At 37.8% G+C, this 17,029-nt stretch overlaps 1 protein-coding gene across 2 annotated transcripts in view; it reads right to left on the bottom strand.

Annotated features, from left to right (window-relative positions):
* Window positions 1–17,029, bottom strand: part of LOC125227614 — a 72,117-nt gene that overhangs the window by 48,304 nt on the left and 6,784 nt on the right. For both annotated transcript variants that reach the window (XM_048131967.1, XM_048131969.1), the window contains exon 2: window positions 4,624–4,748. In XM_048131967.1, coding sequence (XP_047987924.1) covers window positions 4,624–4,652 — 29 coding nt within the window. In that variant the 5' untranslated portion in view covers window positions 4,653–4,748. The remainder of the gene's footprint in view (window positions 1–4,623; window positions 4,749–17,029) is intronic.

Below are 17,029 nucleotides of genomic sequence, written 5' to 3'. Positions count from 1 at the left end.
ACTACATCCGAAATTAAGCAGTCTCGCGATGGTTCTGAAACTACAAGACTGTTACCATTCGCAAACTAAGTCATAAAATTATTACACAACTAACTACACACTAATTTGCACTGGGTCATAAAAAAGCTACGAATCAATTAGCACTCATATAACTTAGGAGAGGACAGTAATAAAGGTAGCATATAGATGTTTGACGTCTTACATTAATTTATAATTAATTATAGAAAAAAATCTATGGCTGATTTAATAAAAAATACTCGTATAATAATCAAATAAGTCTCAGATATTTACCCATACAAAAAACCTTTAGGCCGCAAACAAGGTGGCTTTATGACTTTTTTATTGCATTAATTTACATAGACTTTCACGACTATATTAAAAATTACTGATTTAGATATAATTCTTGCTAAGTATTACATTACGAAAGAATTATTAGATATGTCACGCGAAAAATCAGAGCGAGAATATAATTTAGTCACAACTTCAATCATAAACATAATAATATTTGATATAAATTATTAGATCATACAAATTTGAGAATCAAACGAGTTCACGCTCTGTCGAGTTTAAATAGAACTCTTCTAATATGTGTTGACAAGACATGATGAGCTGCAACCCCGCGGGAGCGTAAGTAATCTAATCAAATGAAACAACTAATGAGAATCTTAAATGGCGTAATATATTGGTTGGGGACCGAGCGGCCTGTCCCCGTCGACTGAGCATCAGTTCTCAATCAATAAGTTTCTGGTACTTTGTTGGCTTTTAATAACCCTGTCATGATAATTTCGTTGGAGCGATTGCTGGGCGCTGTGCGTGTAACTTTTGATGGCATTGAATACAAGCGCAGTTTCGCCAACCGAGCGAATAATCGACTAACTCATTAACTAAACCATTAATGTGGAATTCATAGATTTGATGGAAATTTAATTTTCTGTCAGTTAAATACATTTCCCAAGGGCGTTTTCTCGCTGCGGGAGCCTGTTTGTTGAGTTAATTCAGCAGAGAAGTATTTTATTTCCTGTACATACAATATTTTTTACAAATGTCATGTTTCAGTGGGCATTTATACCAAATTTAAAACGACTTAAAATATTAAACATGTGTTTGTTATAGAATGATTAAAACAATGTACTTTTCTACTAGTTGGCAACTCTGGCATTTTTCCGGCATAATAAATGTGAAACATCATAAATATCATAATGAATGACGGCGTCGGCTAAAATAAAACAAAGCTTGTAATAATCTAGCTTATAGTAGTCAAAGAGTCGTACATTTCACACGGACTTGTAAGAAACAACACATTTTATCAAGGTATAATTTGATCCAGAAAGAATCGGATGACCCTTATTGATGGAATAAGGACAAATTTAATTATTATCATAGATTACAGTAGTTTGGGGAACTTGATGTTGTTCAACTTTTATATTAAAATAGCTACTCTTTTCTCTAAAAATATAAGTCAATATAATAATACTATCTATTAAATTGACAATTATATTTTTTTCTGATTATGTTTATGTTATGACTTTTATTATGAAATTTCCGAACTCCAACTAAGTGGTGTCGTAAGAAATATAGGAGTTGTACGTCGTCGCTGTCCCAGTGAGCTGTTGGTTTAATGAATAGCTCAACAGGTGTGATAAGCACTCGGCACTCTCGGCAACCATAGGCGATGCATTCTGTGATTCTATTGTGCAACTATTACGAGTATGTTGTGACATTGTACTGACGGGTGGTCTCATGCTGATTATTCTTTTTATTTTAGATTTTATTCCAATTTTGAATGTCGTCGATGATAGCTTATACTGTAACGCCGTGGCTTGCGTGGGCGACGGTCGCGCGATGGTCGCGCGACGGCGATGCGACGCATACGAAATCAAACCTTATCGATATGGAAGTATGAGACGCGACGGCGACGGTATCTTTTAGAATATAATGAATCGTAAACATAAAATAAATAAATATATATATATATATATTGGGGATACCTTACACCGATCAACTAGCCCCAAACTAAGCAAAGCTTGTACTATGGGTGCTAAGCGACGATATACATACTTAAATAGATAAATACATACGTATATACATAGAAAACATCCATAACTCAGGAACAAATATCTGTGCTCATCACAAATAAATGCCCTTACCGGGATTCGAACCCAGGACCGCGGCTTAGCAGGCAGGGTCACTACCGACTGAGCCAGACCGGTCGTCAAATGTCTAGTAATTAGCACTAACGGAAATTATCGAACAGATTGCCTACTAATCAGATAATATATATGTGATCATACCAAAGAAGTAGACCATCACAAACCGTAAAATAGGTAAAAGTAAATCAAGGTAATAATAACATGCAATTAAGTTCAGAAATCTATTTCACACTAGCCTATTCCTAATATCCTGAAATTCCTGAAGTGCTCATTATAACCATTTACAATTAAGAAAATGATGAAATTTACCAAACCCTGCCTTTGCAGAAAAACTGGAGCTCGTCTAAAAATAATTTCCATTAACGCATTTCAAGCTCCGTTGCACGAGCCTCCCGGGCTTCGCGCCGCGCGCCGCCTTCCTCGCACCACCGACACTGGCGCGCTTCGGTACCAACAGCATGTACACGTGTAACCGAAGGTCAAGAGCTTTCCGTAGGTCCAAAGTCACCCCATTTCAATAAATGGGGGAAAACGAAGTTTACATACTTTATTCCTATGAATGTTTTCAAAAACAATTTATGCATGTAAGCCTGTACTTACACTTTTAGAAAAGCCTACTTTTGCATCGAACGCTAGGACCCGTCTGCCTGACATTTCCTGACTTTCTCCAACTTTCCCTGACCAGGTGGCCGTTCCCCGACTTTTGTTTGACTTTCATGGGACCATATTGTTGGAGAACTATTGTGATGTCAAGTACATGGCAAGTAGTCCGCAAAGAATCCCCGCAAATGTAATGCGTCACGTGGGCGGGCGGATCGATGGGCGGGCCGCGTGAGCGCCTGCGCCAACTCGATCCTCTCTTCTATCGACCGTAACTTTTAACTCGACAAACGCTTTTGGGGCAGGTTAGGCCTATGCTCGGGGGTCAAGGTCACGCTCCTTCCTAGTACTGCTCGGTGTACTGGACTATCTCGCTTAAATTGCTACGAGCGTTTTGGAATCAGGTCTCCTACATTTAGGGGCGTTAATTGAATACACGATTTACTTTTTGTCTGTCTGGAATAAGTATTGCTTGTTTACTACGTGACCTCTACTATTATTTTCATTTATTCTTTATTTTCAGATCAGAAGGCTTAATATACTTAAAAATAAATGTGTTAAAATTCCATAACCTCCACTCAGCATAGCTATTATCTTGTTGTCATTTTTATCACTTATCATTGACACAGTTAACCTTAACATTACGAATTCAGAGTCATGTAAGATACCTAGTACCTACATTGTAGTCTATTTCTCCCGTTAATTGAAATGAGCTTGTAACACAACACAATACATTTAAAACAAACTAAGAATCATAGAAAACCAAATCAAGTTAAAGTATAATATTATAACGAAACAGTTCCTTAATTAGCGCTTTCAGAGATGTTAAAATATCAATAATAATAGTAAATATCAAATAGTATGGAATATTTTACGCCAATAGTAAAATGAATAAGACTTCAGCTTATTAGTCTCATTACCTAAGAACATTTAATTACGATAAAAACGAGATTTCAATTTAATCCCGGTTACCGGTGTGCTCTCGTCCGTAACGAACCCAGTTTCAGCAAAGAATCCCATTATTAGATGAGTAAACTATTTACCTAATCTGAAAAGAAAATTAATTTAAAATTGTTATACACGTGTAAGAGTGTTTCGGCAGGGGTTTCTTGGAAGAGATTTTTCCGGGGCTTGATTAGCGCAGTGTGGGGTGTTGCGCGAAATGGTATGCGCAGCCGGCGGCACCAGCCGGGTGCCGCTTCCTCCGGCCGGATTGATCGCCGCCCGCGGAGACGGCCGGAGCGGAGCTCGCGTAACCATGCCAACCGCCGCTGCGTCGCCATGATAACCACGCTCACCCACTACTACTTTATTCCCGACCCGACTACATTAACCTCTCATTCTAGTCATCTGGAAATTGTATCACTAATCATGTCTTATTTGTTTATCGAGATTAAATGTGCTCGTATTACCTGTTTTTGACTTTCATATCAGTTTTGGATATTCATTTAGTGGGCGTACACAGTTTCATTTATAATGCCTGCCTCATAGCTGATTTCGACTTTAGCCCAGAATTAATTAACCTAGACAGAATGCATATAAATATAACTTGTTGTTTAATGATGCATACGTAAACAATTTATGACACGATCCTTATAAAAACTAAAATATGAAAGATATATTATGTTGGTGACGATGCCTGTAGAGTTCCTTAATATATTAAAATACGAGTACACGTATACATGGAGAAAATGTATAAAAACTACCTCTACAAAATCTATATAGGTTATATAAATAAGAAGAGGTTCTCTTAGACAAACAAGCATCATCAAGTTTTTGTGAATGATTCACTGATAAAGTATCAAGTACCTAGGAGCCGAATGTTGTATAATGTGAAGATAACAAAGCCGGCTAACAAATGCGTGGGTGTTACCTTGCATCTTCAAAGTCCAGAACTGGCATAAATGGTTCATTGAAGAGATGCGCGCCAGGGCAGTCCGATGTTTGACGATCCGTGGCGTTGCTTGGACTCTGCGCGTTGTTCCCCACTTTTTACACCTGCAACAACAATGTCATCATTGTCAGCAAATACCTATACCGACAAGGTCTGGCCTAGTCGGTAGATAATGGCCCTGCTTACTAAGCCGATGCAATGGTACCGGCTTCAAATCTCGGTAAGGGTATTTATTTGTTTGATGATATGTATCTATACAAATATGTAGATCGTCATCGTCACCTAGCATTTATAGCACCAGTTTTGCTTTGTTTGGAGCTTGATCTGTGTAAGGTGTCCTTCAATATTGATTTATTTAATAATGTGAGGGACGGGGCAAGGAATACGTGGAATAATAAAAGGTTATTTTTACTTGTATATTTATTTCAGCCAATCCCTTTTTCGTATCATGTCCTAAAATAAATACTGACCTATATGAATCACGTAACATCTGAATTTAACAATTGTACTTAGCTTCAAATTAAAGAGTAATTCTTATGTACATAGGAAGTCATTCCATTAAGGGTCCTTATGAATGAATGTGAATGTGCATAAGTAACGTTGCTATCAGGGAATCTTGCCCCCATTAACGAGTTGATACGTTAAATATGGTGGCGGCAGCTGTCATATTAGCAACACTGACGACTAGTGCTTGCTGCTCTCCCGTTGTAGACTATAATATATGTTAAACCTTATGGAGGTAAATTAGTTCTAACGGCCGCCACTGCCTGGCCTGGCATTAATGTTTGACATGACCATAGGATTACGTATATATTTCGTGATAATCGGCGCCACTTGTTCAAAATCGTTGCCAGTCAAGGACTGTCAAAGTTTTCATACCGGCAAAATTAACGAACATCGATAATATTAAGTAATTTATGCATTTATTAACCCTAGTCATAGGGAAATAAGATTATTTATTGTTCTATTTCTCTGTATCTAAGCAGACGTTAGAAATATTGCTCAATTACAGGACAGTTGGAATCTGACTTTGAAATTGTAATATGAAGATTTCCCACGTAAGTTCAGATTTTGACCACGTCGTTCATTAACGTCGTTTGACTCTCCAACACACTTTGCTAGTATGCTATCTATAATGGGTGGGCCCTATATCGGTATAATAATATTTACAAATGGTCAGTTAACTGCATCCACGTCGTAAATACATAATTATTATCCCGACGACGACGCTGATGATAAACAACTAACTCTCCTACGAGTTACTTTTATGAAATCTCTCCTAAATACCACTTTAGTCATTATTGGATACGAATACTTCGAATCATGGAAGTATTTTGAAATTTAGCACCCCGGGCCACTGAGTTGCGCCGCCCTAGCGTTCAATAAAAAAGAAAGATTTCAATTTATCAAATCTACATTATTTATGAGTTTTATGACGTCTTTAAAAAAACTGTAGAAGAGTTTTCCGTCCCACAGACATCCGTTTTTTATGACCATGTTCCGGTCAAAAAACCGGATGTGATGAAAAAATAATTGCACATATCTTTACAAAGATATTTGCTACTCATCATTTCTATAATTGTAATATCTACAATCTACATGAGAGCTATTTATCCATTCCAAGAACAAAAGCGCGAGCGTTGCGAACTCGAAATAGTTTTCATAGTAATAATAATAACGCTATTTCATGAATATCCGACATCCAGGATTTAAGGATTTTAAATTGGTTGAACCGTATCCAAAAAACAATCTGCCTGGGGCGGCCCTGGCGATTTGATGCCTCGGGTCATGAATAAATACGCCCGGATGGCCCTAGGATAAATACGCCCCTGCTTCGAATCCAGGTATGTATTAGGTAAAGACAATGTAATTTTGTGATGAGATCCTGAGATATGGATGTGTATACTTGTATAGTGGATAGACCTTATATATAAATCCTCACTGTTCAATAAGTAACAAATAATATTAGAAATATACCTACAACTACAACCACCACATATCTTCGGTAGCAGAAGCGACGTCTATAAGCATCGTCGAAAGAATAATGCCCTTTTTAAACCCTATTGCATCGTGATAAGGTGCGCCAACTTTTACTAGTGCCGTTTAAGGCACTGGTCCCACCGCGAGCTAGTAAGCTATGAGCTATCGGCTTTAAAAACGAACAAAATATAAGCAAATAAAAGAGACACGGCGATTTTGATAGCTCGCGCGCTGGGCGAGTAACTATAAACATCGCCGTGTCTCTTTTTAACCGCTGCCCCAAAACCAAGGAAAGGTGGTTCTCAATTCGTCTGCATATTTTTTTTTTAATGTTTGTTCCACGATATCTCCGTCGTCACGGGACCGATTTTGATTTTTTTTTATTGAATGTATATGCATACACATTGGTCCCATTTTCATCAGAACCCAGTTCTGATGATGGCATTCTGGAGAAATCGAGGGAGCTCCTCCAATCTGAAAGGCATACATATGGTGATTTTTGTGTTTTTATAACATGCATTTACGTACGGAACAGTTACATTTGGTGCAGTGGAACTGCTGATGATGGTCAGAACGGAACTCCTCAAATCTGAACGGCACACTTATAGTGACTTTGGTATTTTTATAAGAACAGCATGCACTTATGTCCAGAACAGTGACATTTGGTGCAGTGGAACTGCTGATGAAGATCAGAACGGAACTACTCAAATCTGAACGGCACACTTATAGTGACTTTGGTATTTTTATAAGAACAGCATGGATTTACGTACGGAACAGTGACATTTGGTGCAGTGGAACTGCTGATGAAGATCAGAACAGAACGGAACTCCTTAAATCTGAACGGCACGCTTATAATGACTTTGGTATTTTTATAAGAACAGCTTGCATTTAAGTTCAGAACAGTGACATTTATTTGTCCTCTTTGTTATGCTTACATACTGAGCTTTCAAGTCAAATTTTGTCAAGCTCGATATCTTATAATCGGATATCGGATAAATCGGATTCATGAGGAATTGAGGAAACGCCTCAAACCTTAACGGTATACGTATATTCACTTTATGTTTCCATCAAATAATCAAAGATTTACATTAAAATCAGTTTTAAAATATACCTACAGTCCTACACATTTCTACATAATGCAACATTCGCATGTACCTTTCACCAGAACCCCAAAAGCGGCGGTTTTTTTTTCTTAAAAATTATATTTACACGGGAGTGATTATCTTTTGTTCGTTTTTATAGCCGATAGCTCATAGCTTACTAGCTCGCGGTGGGATCAGTGCCATACCAGCCCAGCTGAAAATTTATGGGCGTCCTACAGGAGGAGATGCCCTCGACGTACCTGTCCCACGCTTAATTAAGAAATATCGGTTCATCTACAGCTAGTTGCATCATCATTCACCGGATCAGCTTTGTGTTTACAGAACGTTAAAAAAACAAAATTTTAAGGATTGCCACTCTGTACTGTATCTGTACAATACTTTGATTACAATTACAAAATGAATAGGTAGGTAGTAGCACAGTATAAAACCAGTAATAACTCTTCTTACAAACTTCACGCCGCGCGGTGTGTCCCCCTCCCTCCCCTCGCATGCGGCGAAAACATGCGAAACTGGTGATTATTGGGCTGGACAGTCGGGGCCGCGTTTGCGCGCTGTGTTGACGTGTTGAGTTCGGGAGAAAATGACGTCAGCACCGAAGACATATTTTCGTTACTGTAGTGTTTATGGGTGTATGGAAAGTTCTCAAAATGCGGAAATGTCATTCTTTAGAATTCCTAGACACCCAGAAAAGTAAGTGGTTGTTATATATTTGCAGTGTTAGGTACATTATTGCTTACGTAAATGGCGTAAAAGTGAGATTTAAAGCTAGAATGACACATTAAAATCAATAAGGATTTATCTGTAACGACATTTAGGTAGATGCTGCGATCTATCTAGCTCGAAAGTTTGGTACCTACTTAAATATTGTGCAAACATCTATTCAAACATTTTATGTAAATATGATTTCGTCAGTATTTAAGAAACAAATACGTACTTGAATCTTTATTAGATAAAAAGGTAGAAAGAGCGTTGGTACTAGCATAGCGCCATACACAGTTACTAATACGAGTAGGACAGTAGGTACCTACGTTTCTAGTTCAAACGAATCTTTTTTTTTATTGTGATGGATTGGGTGTATTCTAGAGAAAACATATAAAATGAACACTTAAATTAGCGCTTTTGCAATTATTGTTACACAATCTACTATTGCGCGTATGAGAGTAATATATTTATAATGATTTTTTGTGTCTTCAATACTGACTAATGTGGTGTCATGACGTGGTATTGTTATACTAAAACCTACTTACAGTTAATAGTACCTATTAGATTTACAACAACTTACATTGTACGAAGTCGATTATAGTAACGTTGTACAACCCTGCGTGACCTTGCGCAGTAGTAACGACCGCGCCGCCGCTGCCGGAGATTAACTACTGATATATCCTTATACTGTGGTAGTAGGTTATACAAAATTTGCACCTAGAACACGCAGGATAAAAGCTGACTGAACTAGCTAGTATGCCTTTGTAAAAGAAGAATAAGTTAGTAAGTCTAAAGGAATAACTTCTTCAAAATAGTCTAAAAACCAACAAAGTTGACTATTTAAGGGACTATCCACACACAGGCGACGCATGTCTTAAGACGCGGAACGGACGTCGTCAGCGCCACACCGCCCGAGTGTAATTTAAAAAAAACCGGCCAAGTGCGAGTTGTACTCGCGTTGCAACGGTTCCGTACACTACAAGAAGGGCTTAAGCGCCTCCTTTTTAGTAGGAACTTAAGTCATTTTTGCGAATAATCGATATTTTGAACAAAACGAAACAGAAATGAGTTTATATGTAATATTCAAACGCGCTCACACAATTTCAAGAGATTTGGTAACTCCTTGCAGCGGCAGTGAGTGAAATTCGGAATTTGAGTTTTTTTCTTTTAAGTCCGACTTACGCTTTACTGTAGATAGTGTAGATTTCTAATAGGTTTTCCTGTAATCTATAGATTGAAAACTATCTAGTGTTATGTGTTTGTTGTTATGTTAAAAATTTTACGCTTAATAGTTTCGGAGAAAAAAGGGGGGGGGGATGGTCATTTTTTGCCTATTTTTTTTAATTACTTGAAAATTACTTTACTAAAAATTATTAAAAAAATATTTTTGTAATACTTATAAAAAGCTCTTTCATTTGATATACTGTAACACAATATAGTTCTAGAAACTTTGATTTGTAATTTTCAACTTTACCCCCAAAAGTGGCTCCTATAATTGAATTTTCTTAATTTAAATTACATGTCCGTCTTTGGGTCACAGGTTTACATATTTGTGCCAAATTTAAAGTTAATCGGTTCGGTAGTTTCGGAGAAAATTGGCTCAACCTTTTAAGTTTAGGTACGCGAAAAAAGATAGAGCCGTTTATGGTCCTATAAGTCCGTTTTCACAATATCCGATGAATCCGATCCGATATCGGATGTCGGAAGGATTTCAATGGAAACAATCCAAGATGGCGCCTGTAATGTATGGGATATCGGACTATCGGTCCGATATCCGATATCGGATCGGATAATGTGAAAACGCACTAAGGGCGCCATTTTTCCTTTTTGAGGTACGGACGGAACCCTAAAAACCGGCCAAGTGCGAGTCAGACTCGCCCACCGAGGGTTCCGTACAAACTTTCAATAGTTAAAATTATCTCAAGTTTCTCATATAACTCTAAATACTATATACAGTATGTACTAATGATGAGTATTATTGTGTACAGCGCCATCTCACGGTCAATTCGCTAACTAATTTGCGCGACCTGTATAGTATGTTGGTTTTTCAGGGACAAGTCTTTATAATGTTAACCGATTTCGGCAATTTTTATTTTACTCAAAAGAAGATATTTTACGTAAAATGCAAGGGTGGGTAAATTGAAAGTTAAAATCTGAAAAGATTTTTGGTTATTAAAAAAAAAATTCCAAAATACAGACTACAGATTTTGTATAGCCCTTTCAATACGAGCTGATACGATCGTGAGGGTTGTTAACATATAAATGTCAATTTTAACACATGTCATTAAAATTCGAAATTAAGTTAGCAAATCTCGATTTCTCGTTTTGGAAGGGTTAAGAAGGACGTAAGACGCGCCCCAGGCGAAGCGGCGCGCGGGCGCGCGTTTTTTAAATTACACTCGGGCGGCGTGGCGCTTGAGTGTGGGTTGCCGCTAACGCCGTGTTTTGCGTGGGCGACGGTCGCGCGACCGTCGCCGTCGCGTCTCATACTTCCATATCAATAAGGTTTGATTTCATATGCGTCGCATCGCCGTCGCGCGATCATCGCGCGACCGTCGCCCACGCAAGCCACGGCGTAAGAGTTATCTCATTTAATAGATTGTTTTAGGGTTCCGTACCTACCTCATAAGATCAAAAACAGAACCCTTAACATATCATCTTGGTGTCCGTCCATCCGTCTGTGTATCTGTTTGTCAAGGAACTCAAGAAGAGTGGAGGAATCTAATTGAAATTATAGTGCCTTCAAACTGTAAAACAAACAACCTTTTAAGTTTACGCGAAAAAAGATAGAGCCGTTTATGGCGCAAAAGACGTATATTTCTACACTTCGTATGCAGATTACCTAGTATTACGAAATTTGGTAAAAACTACATTTTACAAAACAAAATAAGTTATTTTTTTACGGAACCCTCAGTAAGCTCAGTAAGCAAGTCCGACCTTATATAATTTGAAATTTTCATAATATTGGTCTGGGTCCATATACGAAATATACGAATAACGAATTATACGGAGTAAGAAAACTACAAATAACGAATACAATGAACAATCAAAGATGACAAAGGTCACCAACGAAAGTGACGAAAGCAGAAAAGGGCGAATATAAGAATAAGAACATGACAAAAATGAATGAGACGACCCAATACGACACCGGCAGAGTCTACAATACGCAAGCTAGAGCGTTAACTGTAGGGGGCGGCACGTGAAGTGTCAATATCACATTTACGTGTCCGATTTAGGTCACAAGACGGCAGGTAATTTTTCAGCAGTTTCAGTTCATCATAAATCACTAATCCCATTCTCGTCACGACAGAGTTATACTGTCTGTCTACGCGGTTAATGCACCCCTGAAGATGATATGGTACCTTTTATTTGTGAAGCGATTCCGACCGCCACGTAAAAAGATTATAAGTGACAACTTACAATAGTTACAATAATGTAACCGTGATTTAGTATCAGATAATAATTGTTCAATACCATACCATACCACCGAATAAATAATAGTATCTACACATACAATATACTACCACAGTACAGAAAATGCACTTCCTACAAAACCAAAGTTTGACAGCGATTCGGGGACGAATCGTGTTTTCTACTGTATATACACTGATCCTTTCGGCTATTTAGGGTTGTCAAAATAAATATCTTATCAGTGGATGTACACGCAAAGTGCTGCCAACCCTAATACTTGCTCTGCTCGTAGCAATGCTTATCCAAACGGAGCCGACCTCGCCTGAAAGGAACAGTGTCTCATTACTGATTGTACGCATACACTGTTGCAGAGTAGACACTGTAACCTGTTATTGACGTTTTAAGATTAGATGCTGTGCGTTCGTAACATAAGTGAGCTCTCGGCTTAAAATAACACAGTATATATCCTGGGGTGCTCTCTCAATGGCCTTTCAACCGATTTCAACCACTTACTTGACCGATCGAGCGTATGCAAGCACATTATTATCTAATATCTATGTAAAAGAAATTTTTTTATTATAATTTAGCACATTTCGGTTAAAATTAAATTATGCTATCATCTTAAATCAAAACATTATACATATAAGAAAGCAGCATGCGAAAACCGACAAATTTTAACCACGCATTTCTGATGTCAAAAGAAGGAAAAAATATATATAATGTTCATGTATGTTTTTAAGGTTTTTGGATGTATACCTGCTTTAATAGTTATTTGTTATACAAGGGGGCAAAGTTGTATTTTAACGCCGAGTGTCGAATTGAAAAACGAGCAAGTGAAAGGATTCTATAGTTGAACCACGAGCAAAGCGAGTGGTTCGAGAATAGAATCCTGAGCTTGCGAGTTTTTTAACACACGAGAAGTAAAATACATTTGCACCCGAGTCTAACACAAAACTTTTCCCCTCACTATAGCGAGGAAACTATAACGCAAAAAATGCGTTTATCACTGCTTCCAGTGGTTCCACAGGTGGTAAATCATCTTTATTACTAGATTCACCTACTTTTATCAATTTTAAAGCAGTTAATTTGACTTTATTCAAGGTCAAATTACTTTACCCACTAGTGGATAAAATGCGTTTTTACCCGCTGATATTAAAGGACAAAACACGTGTTTCCGAGCTAGTGAGGGGAAAAAATATATATAATGTTCATGTATGTTTTTAAGGTTTTTGGATGTATACCTGCTTTAAGAGGATACGGGGAAAAAATATATATAATGTTCATGTATGTTTTTAAGGTTTTTGGATGTATACCTGCTTTAAAATTAATAATTTTCTTCAACACCACAAACCAGTCGGCATAACATCTCAAAAACCAGGAGGAAATAGTCGAGAGCGTTTGTATGGAGAATTGATCCCTACCGTATCGTCTTAAAATTAATAATTTTCTTCAACACCACAAACCAGTCGGCATAACATCTAAGGTACAGGGGGCAAATCTCGACTGGGGGGCAATTGTAACTAATCCATTTTTTCCATTATTACACTATGATGTTGAGTTCTACATGTATCCACTGAACATGCCTACCATATATAACCGGTGGGCACTCTATTTAATAATGCAAGCATTGTAAAACATGGAAAAAATGGAGCACTTACATTTGCCCCCAGTCGAGATTCGCCCTGCTGTACCTTACTGTAATTTAACTTACAATTCTTCTAAACAACTGGGTACAAATCCAGAACGCGTGGGGCTTTTGGTAGTCGGAGCCCGGGAAGCCGGTAACTGGCTACATGCCCATCCCTCAGCTAACACTGGTACTTTCTTTGGATCAGAACTCCCTTAGGGACCGTCCCCACTCAAGGGACGCATGTCCTGAGGCGCGTCCTTGCTATACAAAAGTACTGAGGAGACGTTTTTTAAATTACATTCAGGCGGCGTGGCGCGGACGTCCGTTCCGCGCCTCAGGACATGCGTCTCTTGAGTGGGGACGGTCCCTTAGACTGGCGACTGACTTTCGACTCGGAGATTCGGTGTGTATGCCAAACATAATTATACTCTTGTGGCATGGACGTGGACCAACTGGAATACCATAATTACCATACCATGGTTAATCTTCTCAAAAAAGTGCAGGTCGTTTTTCAAGACACTCATCGCTTAATGACATAATCCGTCGGTCCCTTGCCTCCATTAATGTGCCTGCTTCTTGAGCCAACTGGCATAATCAGAGATGATGGCAAGAGGCCTCATGGAGCATCTTTAATCCCTTGGAGTATGATGGGACGTATGTTAGTGAAGGACCTGCGTAGACACTGACACCTTCTCACCTCCAACGGCCTATCTAAGTCGCCTGAGATAAAAGCGGGCACAGCAGCAGAAAGTAAAAGTGCCGAAAATTTCAAACTTAATAAATACAAGAGTATTGGTAAAGAGCACTATTACCACCTTGTGGCGTTAAAACTCTAGGTCCATGGGGTCCCACCGCACAAGTTTTTCGCAAAAATCGCGAAGCGTCTGATGTAACTGGTGTCCGAAAAGCTGGCGAGGAAATGTCGACTTAAGGGCTTATTTTAGATACGAGCTAGCTATTAAGTTTTATCAGGGGCGGCTCACTCCGCGAGTCTGTCGCCACGCTACAAGTACATCCGGGCGGCCGCGAGTTCGCGGCCTACTCAGGGGTGGCGCGCATTCTCACGGAATGCACGTTCGCTCTTTCTATTGTTACTTTACGTCGCGATGTATTTTTAAGCAATCTGCGCGTGTGGAATGGCTAATAATACTTAGTTAAATAGACATATTGAATAAAATAAACACCATAAGACATTCTTACACAGATCTACTACTGATTAAGTCCCACGGAAAAGTTTAATAAGGCTTGTGATGTTGGAACTTTAACAAAAATATATAAATATAGTATATATACCTAGAAAGTACCAAAGACTTGAATATAATAGTATAACATTTTATGTGAGTATTAATTCGTTTGAATCCATTGGTATCACCGGACGCCGCGCACGTGCGGCTCGTTTCTTTGTTAGAATTTTGTAGGTATTTAAAAAGGCGGCATTTCGTGAACATCAAAGCAGTGGGCCTTCTGTACTTGTACTATTATATATTCTGTGGTTTTATGCTTACTTGCTTAGCATTCCTTTCTACATATATGTAAATAAATATTATACCTACATATTCATGTAAATAGGCGATTTCTTCAACATAGTCAAAGGCCGTGCCATGATGAGCTAAGTGATGCAGTTACTATGGTGTATAAATAATGTAGTTGTACACAAATATATTGTATACTTACTTTAATAATTTTTCATATATACAAACAACTAGTAATAGGCATGATAATAAAAGGAATGTCAAATCTAGTTAGTGTAGATGTTATAATAAAATAGCATGAGACAATAATATATTGGTCAAAAGAACTTATGTTATCCAATTCTTGTCCTCTTCTACGGTAAATTTGACAGTACATTAGCGGAGCCGTATTGCTTTCCTTGGTAACGGCCCTTTATATAATGTATATATTATATCTCAAACGGCTTGAGAAGCGTTTTTGACGACCAGTCTGGCGATTCACTACAATCTGCCTGCTAAGCCAATGGGCTGACTGGGGACGACCGTTCTTGCTCAGTCGGTAGTGACCCTGCCTGCTAAGCCGCGTTCCTGGGTTTGAATCCCGGTAAGGGCATTTATTCGTGTGATGAGGACAGTGACAGGACGGATATGTTCCTGAGTCATGGATGTTTTCTATGTATATATGTATGTATTTATCTATTTAAGTATGTATATCGTCGCTTAGTACAAGCTTTGCTTAGTTTGGGGGATTTATTTATTATTTACTATTTTGGGACCGATTCCCAATATGGGCATTTATTTGTATGATGAGCACAAATATTTGTTCCTGAGTCATGGATGTTTTAAATATTATATTTATTTAAATATAAGCTAAGTACAACAAAAGCCTTCTTGAGCTTACTGTGAAAGTCAGTAAATTTTAATAATGTCCTATAACATTTATTTATTATTTGAAAATAAAGCTCTTAGCCAGCCTGATTTTTTGGAATTACATGACATTAGTATTGGCATAAGTATCTTTTTAATATCACACAAATGGGAGATACAATACAATACAATACAAATACTCTTTATTGCACACCTCAATACACGAAACAACATAGCAAGTATAAACAACAACTTAAGAGGTAAAACAAGAGGGGGAGATCATGGTTGGACTAGACAAAAACATATTCATCAGGCTTATATGTATCTTAATCTATGCAAGGCTAAGTTAAATTCCAACTTCTTTCTAAAATAAATAAAGAAGTATTGGGGGGAATCTTATAGAGATTGATTTAGCCTCAGCTATGCTTAGTGCCACTTGCACCAACGAAAATGTAGAATTAACCCGAGGGTTAACCCACCATTTTATATGGAATTTGACAGATGACAGCGCACTAACCCTTAGTTAAGTGGTTGGTGCAAGTGAGCCTTAGAGCTTTTATAAATATTACTAAAACCTTCAGAATCAAATGCAATACATGAAACTATATTCTAGATGAACATAAGATACAAATTCTATCTTCTTTTTCAAAACTATATAACTAACTATCAATTAAAAATCTGAGAAAGGCCATAAAGTATAGAGACTACATTTGAGTGGCTTGACACATACAATAGGCTACTTGCCTCCTAGTCAATTCAGCTTCTTTTTAAGAACTGTCAAAACGAATTTGAACAACTTGCTAATATGGAATTAGTATAAAATCGAATTGAGTGACGTCACGGTCATATTTCTACCTGACTTATTAAATAGAAATTGGATTTAAAAATAACTTCTGTTCTGTAACAATGTCCATTTTTTCTTATAATTATCTGATACTTTATTTCATGCATAGTATAAAAATCTTATTTTAAGAACAGTCAAGTTGGCTAAACAATACTCTTCGTTGCACATCTCACACAGTTATGCACCAGACAAGTAATGCACAAGAAACACTATAGTGCCATTGATACCCAAGCAAGTGAAAGATTCCAATAATGAACCGCAAGCGTAGCAAGTAGAGTGACAAAATACTAACTGTAACACGTCAAACTCCATCAATTTCTTTTATATTTAGGATTCAAAATCATCATTTACACGTAAATTCTGCCAGCCAGCTTCAGACGTAAATTAAAAATTTGTA

This window comes from Leguminivora glycinivorella, chromosome 6, assembly GCF_023078275.1.
Source record: "Leguminivora glycinivorella isolate SPB_JAAS2020 chromosome 6, LegGlyc_1.1, whole genome shotgun sequence".
In the NCBI taxonomy this organism is placed as follows: Eukaryota; Metazoa; Arthropoda; class Insecta; order Lepidoptera; family Tortricidae; genus Leguminivora; species Leguminivora glycinivorella.
This window is presented reverse-complemented; position numbering and strand designations above follow the sequence as displayed.